Source organism: Hemiscyllium ocellatum, chromosome 26 (genome assembly GCF_020745735.1).
Source record: "Hemiscyllium ocellatum isolate sHemOce1 chromosome 26, sHemOce1.pat.X.cur, whole genome shotgun sequence".
NCBI lineage: Eukaryota > Metazoa > Chordata > Chondrichthyes > Orectolobiformes > Hemiscylliidae > Hemiscyllium > Hemiscyllium ocellatum.
Genome location: NC_083426.1, coordinates 29,049,167 through 29,058,193, shown reverse-complemented (window position 1 = coordinate 29,058,193; position 9,027 = coordinate 29,049,167). Strand labels below are relative to the sequence as shown.

Here is a 9,027-nt window from a genome sequence, read left to right as displayed (position 1 = left end):
AATTATGGCCTCCTGTGCATCATGAATTTTAACTGCTCCAAGATTGGCAGCCGTTCCTTCAGCTGTTGAGTTCAAAATACCTTGAATTTTGAAACCTCTATTTCTCTTGACCTCTTTCCATTTTGTGAGATGCTTCTTAAACAAGCTTTTCATCATCTATCCTAATTTCTCATTCTGTGGTTTGGTATAAAATTTTGATTGATAATACTTCTGTGAAGCACCTTGAAATGCCTTGCTGTTATATAAAAACAACTCCTTTTGTTGTTGTATAATCAAATACAAAACTGCACACTTGCAAAGGTGAACTGTAGTGAGATTTTAAAATGATACACATTTAAAATCTATTTACCGAGAAATAGGCCATAGCATGAAAACAGTTCACTAACCCAATCAATCCATGTTGTTTACCCTAAACAAAACCAAAAACTTCTGATCATATTTATCCCCTTGTTCCTACACTCTTTCAATTTAATCCACATTTCCAAGCTAATTTTGAATATTGACAAAAGGCATAATTTTACATTGTGTCAGGATCCCTGCACCTCACAGCCTACTATTTTGGAAGTAAGTTCCCTTGTTCATGTGGATTCACTGTTGTCATTTAAAACTTGGCAGAGCATTCCTGCCCCCATATAGGAATAAAATTGCAGGCAACTCTCTAGTACTGGCAGTGCCAAAGGCAGTGATGTCCACTGTTGGGACTTCATGCAATTCCCAACAGAGATCTTCGCTGCAGCCAGATGGGGAGGTATGTGTGTATGTATCTACTGTGGGTTGGGATAGGCAGGGGGCATTGGATGGACAGGAAGATTTTTATAGGTCAGACTAGCAGGCTTGGGTGAAGAGAGGGTAGATTCTACAGTCAACAGACCACTGGTGAATGGAAAACTTTGATGGTGATTAGTGATAAAAACATGGTAAATCCTCCAAAGAACATGGTACCAATAATTAAGATATTCCCCCTCCTATGTTGCAGGTCTGCAACCTGAACAGTAGGAGCTGCTGGACTTCCTACTTGATGGTAGCTGTCATACTTGCACAGAATCTGCAACATGAAACAAACTACTCCAGATAATAATTTCTCCAACATTGTTAAAAATCACAATGTTAGGTTATAGTCCAACGGTTTATTTTGAAGTATAAGATTTTGGTGCCCTGCTCTTTGGTCAGGTAGCTAATGCTATGTCGACTAGCTTCTGGCTAAGGAGCAGAGCTCTGAAAGCTTGTATTTTGAAATAAACCTGTTGGACTATAACTCAGTGCTGTGATTTCTAACTTTGTCCACCCCAATCTAACACCAGCACCTTTACATTTCATGGCTCTCCAACATACAAGCATGCCTACCTATATTGCCTCACTAAGTGATGGGAAGTGTTAAGTGTACTGTGCGTATTCTCAGCTCTACAAGGAGTCCACAAAAGAAATGTGAGAAAGAAAGTTAACATGAAATAAAATGTCAAATGTTCGATTTAGCCTCCAGTCTTGCATTATATAGTAATACTTGCACACAAACACGTCTAACACAACTTGTTACAAAATAGCTTTTACCTAAGCCAGTGATTGATGTTTGCAAAATTTGACGATAAAAGTTATATCGGAACAGGAAAAGACAATCAAATGCACTTCAGCCCATTCAGTCAACCAATGAAGCCATGTCTGGATCAGTCCTAGTCCCTTGTTCCTCAGCATATAAAACATACAGCAGGAACAGGCCCTTCAGCCCATCATATTTGTGCTGACTATGATGCCATTCTAAACCAATCCAATCTGCCTGCACGTGGTTCCTATCTCTCTATCTCCTGCCTGTTGGTGTGTTTAAATACCTCTTAAACAATGTGTATCTGCCCCCACACCTTCCCCTATCGACCTCAGCTTTTCAATTCTCAACTTATCTGCTATCCGTATGCACCTTTGCGAGGAACAACTTAAAACGTCGTTTGTGCGTGTGAGTGTATCTTTCTCTCCCACGTATCTTATTTTCAGCGGCACCCCCGCAGTATGTTAGAAATTAGAGCACGAAGTGTTCAATGTGGAGCAGCCGACGACGGGAGTTGATTTGATGGGGGGGCGAGAACAGTGAGCAGAGACACGAAGGGGGGGGCAATCGGGCCGAGCGACAGCAGAAACCGTTGGGAACAGGTAGCCGCGTGCAACGATCCCGAGCAAGGGATTTGGGGGGGGGCGCGGAGAGAGAGACTGCATGACGCAATGACCGAACAATCCGGCGCGCGGGTGTGGGCGTGGCTCACTGACGTCAGCCCGACTGAAGGGGGAAGTGGAGCTGCTCGAGCCGTCGGGTGTTAGATGTCATTCCCCGTGGGGGGTAGGCTGGAGGGGGTTCCCGATGCTGCAGATCTACCCCCTTTTGGCTGGATCTCACTTTCTCCACATCGGGATTGCAATCAGGAGCTCCATAACGACACTGCCCACCTCCACGAGTCAGTCGTTTTGTTTTAAATGTGCACTCCCGTTGAGATACGGAAGGGGCGGTTTCTTTCAAAATTTTAAATTCTTTTTATTTTGCAGCAACTCCTCTCCGCACCCCGACGCCTTCCTCTTCCTCCCACCCGCCTCCCTCAACCGCCTGCGACCCTCCCCTTTTGTAAGAGAGGAGAGCAGCCTCCCTGCACAATGTCAGAAGTCAGGCCGCACTTTTACAAACAGGAGTTGAATAAGACAATCTGGGAAGTGCCGGAGAGATACCAGAATCTCTCTCCCGTCGGATCAGGGGCTTACGGCTCCGTTTGGTACGTGTGCCGCCGCTTTCATTTACTTAATTTTTTTTTGCTGGAGCCGCGCACGGGTTTCTGTTTTTGCCCCAAGTTGTGGGAAAGTTGTGTAAGAGCTGCAGCAGCCTTGGCAGCTGTGCACCCCTGCAGGCCTAGCTAGGCCCACACTTTTTCTTCATGATCCACTAAGATGTTTTGGCGTGTGGTTCATTGGGACTCCCGCACGCTACAGTGCACGCATTGCATTTTAAAACACTTTTTTTCTTTACGCACAATTCTTGAGCGGATTTGACAAAACTCACTCACTCTAGTCAAAAACAAATTGCTCACTAACTTTCTGCATGATGCATTGGTTTTCTCCACTGCCCGAGGTCGCCTACCGTGTCCAACAAAAAGGTAAAGCAGCAGTGAAAGTTTGCTGTGTAGTTCTAATTCCTGTTTTTTAAAATCATCATTGGACTTTAACCCATCAGAGTTTGCCTTGTGGGTTAATTCTAAGCTCTGTGGTATATCTATAGTATGCCCTAATCCTTTCAGCATTTTGATAACTTTTGTGTACAGAAATTGTCTTTTGTTCGTTTTAAGGACTATTGTTGCTCTTTATTGTGTTTATGGTTGCACTTTTCAGTTTCACGGGAATACTTTAATTGACTAAATTGTATTGTGTTGGTAATGCTATTTGTTGAAAAGCACTGCTTTGACCCGTTGGGACTTAGTTCCTCATATAGGCACGGCACCGAAATAACGAGCAGTTTGGTGGAAGTTTAGAACTTACTGATTTGCACAATTTGGCCAGCCTGCCTTGTCTTAATGAGTGCTGTATTTGAATCTCTGGGATCCTTTCCACCCTAACATGAGCCTTAAATTCACATTTTTCGCTAATTGCTATCTTTTTACTCCGAAACGCTGCCATTAACAATGGAGTAGAATTGTGGGTTCAATAGAAACTTAGCTGCAGCATCGACGACTGGAACTAGATGTTGTTTACAAAGAGTCGTATAATGTTGCGGAAAGGCTTATAAATGAGTTGGATCTAATTGAAAGAACGTGGAAAGATGAGTGGCAAAATTTTGATCAAGTTTGAGATTGTTGACCTCCAAAGTTCCTTTTATACTCCATTATTACGTTTCACAAACTGATTTCACTGCTTCCAATTAATACCCATCTGCTTACAGTATTCGGGCAAGTAAAATAAGTTGCAGAATATTCTCCATTGTTAGGCTCAGTGGCTGAAATGCTCCTGCTGTACTATCACTGCTCTGCTCTGATTTGAGAAGTTTGGGTGTCAATCGAGTATTTTAAACTTCACAAATAGATGTGCTGAAGTAGTTCATGGTGCTTTTATTTTGGAAATATTTTGAAAATTTAAATGATTATTTTCTTGAGTAACGCAACATCGCTGGGAAGCTAATTGTAGGCTAATGCATTGCTTAACTCCAGCCAGAGTGTGACAAATTAGTTCTTGTGCCTGCAAATTGCTGATTTCTGTCTGTGACATTGACTTTGCACAATATCTCATTTTGTGTTAGTCATGAATTCAGTTTTTTTCACACAATTGGCTGCAATGATGGGCACTATCTAAAGTAGTTCTAAAGAGGAATAGAGCTGCTAAGGGAACCAATATCCATTTGGGAGGAAATTTCTTGGGGTACCATTATGTGCTTGTAGTGGCATTTGGGTCACTGCTCGATGAGCTGACGTAGTGGCTCACCTTTACAGTCCAGCAATGTTGTTTCATCATATGCAACCAACCCATGATGCCTTGAGATGCTATGTTGCAGGGAAACCGCATATAGTTATTTGCTACTGTTGTATACACATTACACAATAAATGGACACATTTGCAATATAACAATTCCACAGAAACATTAAATGTTATAAAATCCATGCTAGGTTTTAGCAGCCTTGATTTTAGGTGACTAATTAGAGCGCAGACTAGAAAGTGAAAAGAAATTCGGAGAATAAGAAATTAGCAAGTTAAGTGCTGCCTTAGTTTTGTACTCAATTTTGACCTGTGCTAAACTGGAAATGATTTTACTGTAAGATCAGTACAATTAATTGGAAATAATGAAATACTGAATCAATGCTTCAACCACTGGTATGTATTTTTCAAAAGAATCTTACTTTTGAACCTGAGTGCTGAACTGAATTATCTTTTGAGTGAAATGTTTCCTGTGCTATTTAATTCATATTTTCCACACAAATGATGGGAAAAGTCTTTGAGGAGACTGGTAAATGGCAGTATGTTAAACAGAGCAACTAATTAAGCAGTAACAGTTTCTCTCGTCACATTTCGTTTCCTGTGGATGTAAATGTTGCAATAAATGTTCACAGGTACTTCAGGAAACATTGGAATGAAAAAGTACAACACTATTTAAAATTCAAAAACCTGTTGAGAATTATGATCTCTGCATTTAATCTTTAATATTTTAAATATAAATCAGTGATTAGTCATTGCCAAGTATGTATGCTAATTCAAATTCTGTCACTGCTGGGCTTGGTAATTCCAAACAAATTCAATGTTGTAAACATTTTGATATTTAAAGTTAAACTTTATTTAAACATTGAAATTGTCATGTCCAAAACCCTATTCATATTCTGAAAATTAAGTTGCATAATATTCATCTCAGTGCAGCAATCTACATATTTTTGTAGTATTTCATAAGTGTTAAGTTGTGTCACTATTCCGCATGTTAAGCTGCTAATGCATTTGTTCTACTTTTTACCTTTTGTTTGTAAAATTTCTTCATACAATTCTGAAAATCCCACAATGGTGTTGCACTTCTGCTATGACATGCAATGAGGGCAGATTGAATAGATTAGTCTTTATTCCCTGGAGTTCAGAAGAATGAGAGAAGATCTAATTTTAAGAATATAAATTCTTGAGGGACAAAAGCTGAAGCAACATTTCCCTGCCCAGGGAATGTATAACACAAGCAGGGTTTCAAGATAAGTAAGCTATTTAGAATAAACGAGACAAAATTTCTCTAATCAAATATCTTTGGAATTCTGTGCCTCAGATCTGATACTCAATTGTTGTGTGCATTCGAGACACATTGTGCATTTTTGTTTGGATATGTGAGGAATTTGGATATTAGGGAATACATTCAGGTAGAATGTCAGCTACAATCTTGCTCAAAAATGGCGTAGTTTGAAAGGTCCAAATGGTCTAATCCAGCTGCCATGTCTTAAGTTTTCTTTGTGGCCTTTAGAATTGTTTGTCACCTTTTAATTCCCCTATCTTGTGTGTTGTCATCAGCGTGCATTATATAGCATCTTCGTATTGGTGGTATCCAGAACACGTTCAGAAAGAGAATGGACAATAAATCATGATGGCAGAGTTAGGGGAAGTTAACTCTTTATAATCCCATCATGACCTCCCTGCTTTCGTAATCTATGCCTCAGTTGAGAAAGGCAAGTGTCCCATATGACATTTTCCACTACCCTACCAGAAAGCCCTCTTCTTTCAGAGATCTATCAAATGCACTATGGCTTGTTCCATAGAGCTTCCTAGTGTCATGCTACTCAATGAACACTTTCTTGTCAAATTACTCCTTCCAAAGCATATCATCTCACATTTTTTTTCTAGGTTGAATTCTACCTGCCACTTATCTGCCCATTTGACCATCCCATTTATATCATATTGTAGCCCAAGGCACTCAACCTCATTGTTAACTGCCCAACCAATCTCAGTTTAATCTGCAAATTTCCTAATCCAATACCCCCCCCCCCCATGTGTGTACACGTGCATACACACAGTCATCTGTCATTTGTAGAAATGACAGATAATAGGGGACCAGCACAGACTCCTGTGGTATGCTAGTGGACATTGGGTTCCTGTCACTAAATCAGTTTTCTGTCCTCGCCTTCTGTCTCCGACAACACGGCCAATTTTGAGTCTACTTTATCAAATTATCCTCTACTTTGTTTGTATTCTTGGCAAGTCTCCTATGTGGGACTTTGCCAAAGATTTTGCTAAAATCTATATAACATACATCAACTCCACTACCTTCATGTATGTGCCCGGTCACTTTCTCAAAAACTTCAATCAAATTTATTAGGCATGACCTCTGTCTGATAAAACCATGCTGACTATTCCTGATCAAGCCTAACCTCTCCAAGTGGGGACAGATGCTGTCTTTCAGAATTTTCTCCAGTAGTGTCCCTACCACTGATGTGAGATTCGCTGGTCTGGAGTTCTCTGGCTTTCTCTAAGCCTTTCTTAAATATCAGAGCTAAATTAACTGTTCTCCAGTCCTCTGGCTAGAGAGGAGTTAAAAAGTTTGGATTAGTGCCCTTGCAGTCTCCTCCCTTGCCTCTCTCACAGCAGGCTAAGTCACAATTTATCTGGACCTGGCAATTTATCTGGACCTGGCTATTTGTCTGACTTTAAGCCTATGATACCTTGTCCTTCCCTGTGTCAGTTTGCTCAATTCATTAAGATAATGGCTGATCTGATAAATCCTTACCTCCACTTTCCTGGGTTTTCTCCATAATCCTTCATTCCCATACTGATGACAGATCTGTCAACCTTGAATATCTAACAATCTAGCCTAGACATTCCTCTGAGATAAAGAATTTCACAGATTCACCACTGAGCGAAGCACTTCCTCCTATGTACTCTTAAATATACAACTCCTAATTCTGAGGTTATACCCTCTCCTTCCATAGGAAAGGAAAAGGTTGAGAGTCTAAAGGGGGATTAAAGAGTTAGGCAGGAATTTAAAAAGGAGGCCCTCAAGAGTAGTAATATCTGGATTACTCCCGGTGCTATGAGCTAATGAGGGCAGGAATAGGAGGATGAAGCAGATGAATACATGGCTGAGGAGCTGCTATATGGGAGTTACATTCACATTTTTGAATCATTGGAATCTCTTCTGGGGTATAAATGACCTTTTTTTACAAGAAGGACAGATTGCACCTAAATTGGAAGGGGACAAATATACTGGCAGGGAAATTTGCTAGAACTGCTTGGGAGGATTTAAACTAGTAATGTGGGGCGTGGGACCCAGGGAGATAGTGAGGAAAGAGGTCAATCTGAGACTGATACAGTTGAGAACAGAAGCGAGTCAAACAATTGGGACGGGCAGGGACAAGGTAGGACCAATAAATTAAACTGAATTTATTTCAATGCAAGGGGCCTAATAGGGAAGGCAGATAAACCCAGGGCATGGTTAGGAACATGCGACTGGGCTATCATAGCAATTACAGAAACATGGCTCAGGGATGGGCAGGACTGGCAGCTTATTGTTCCAGGATATAAATGCTACAGGAAGGATAGAAAGAGGAGGGGGAGTGGCACTTTTGAGAGCATTACAGCTGTACTGAGGGAGGATATTCCTGGAAATACATCCAGGGAAGTTATTTGGATGGAGCTGAGAAATAAGAAAGGGATGATCACCTTATTGGAATTGTATTATAGACCTCTAATAGTCAAGAGGGAAATTGAGAAACAAATTTGTAAGGATACCTCAGCTATCTGTAAAAATAATGTAGTTAGAGTAGGGGATTTTAACTTTCCTGACATAGACTGGGACTGTCAGTGTGTTCAGGATTTATACGGAGAGGAATTTGTAAAGTATGTATAAGAACATTTTCTGGTTTAGTATGTGGATGTACTACTATAGAACGTGGAAATCTTGACCTACTCTTGAGAATTAAGGCAGAGCAGGTGACTGATGTCAGTGAGGGAGCACTTTGGGGCCGGCAACCATAATTCTATTAATTTAAAATAGTGATGGAAAAGGATAGGTCACGTCTCAACGTTGAAGTTCTAAATTGCAGAAAGGCCAATTTTGACGGTATTAGGCAAGAACTTTCAAAAGTTGTTTGGGGCAGACGTTTGTAGGTAAAGGGACGGCTGGAAAATGGGAAGCCTTCAGAAATGAAATAACTAGAATCCACAGAAGCTATATTCCTGTTAGGGTGAAAGGGAAGGCTGGTAGGTATAGGAAATGCTGGATGACTAAAGAAATTTTGAGGGTTTGGTTAAGAATAAGAAGGAAGCATATGTAAGGTATAGACAGGATAGATCGAGTGAATCCTTAGAGTATAAAGGAAGTAGGAGTATACTTAAGAGGGAAATCTGGAGGGCAAAATGAGATAGCTTTGGTAAATAGAATTAAGGAGAATCCAAAAGGATTTCACAAATGCATTAAGAGCAAAAGGGTAACTAGGGAGAAATTGGGGCACCTCAAAGATCAGCAAGACAGCCTTTGTGTGGAGCCACAGGAAATGGGGGAGATACTAAACGAATATTTTGCATTAGTATTTACTATGGAAAAGGATATGGAAGATA

General features: G+C 40.6%; 1 protein-coding gene across 3 annotated transcripts in view; it reads left to right on the top strand.

The window, feature by feature from the left end:
- The first annotated feature begins 2,266 nt into the window (after positions 1 to 2,266).
- The window catches only part of LOC132828395 (mitogen-activated protein kinase 14), an 84,893-nt gene continuing 78,132 nt past the window's right edge, over positions 2,267 to 9,027 (top strand). Inside the window, exons 1-2 of one of the 3 annotated variants that reach the window (XM_060845466.1) lie at positions 2,267 to 2,438; positions 2,527 to 2,747. In XM_060845466.1, the coding sequence (XP_060701449.1) occupies positions 2,632 to 2,747 (116 nt within the window). In that variant the 5' untranslated portion in view covers positions 2,267 to 2,438; positions 2,527 to 2,631. Of the gene's footprint in view, positions 2,748 to 9,027 lie in introns of all 3 variants that reach the window. The other 2 variants (XM_060845465.1, XM_060845464.1) reach the window with 2 other exon arrangements.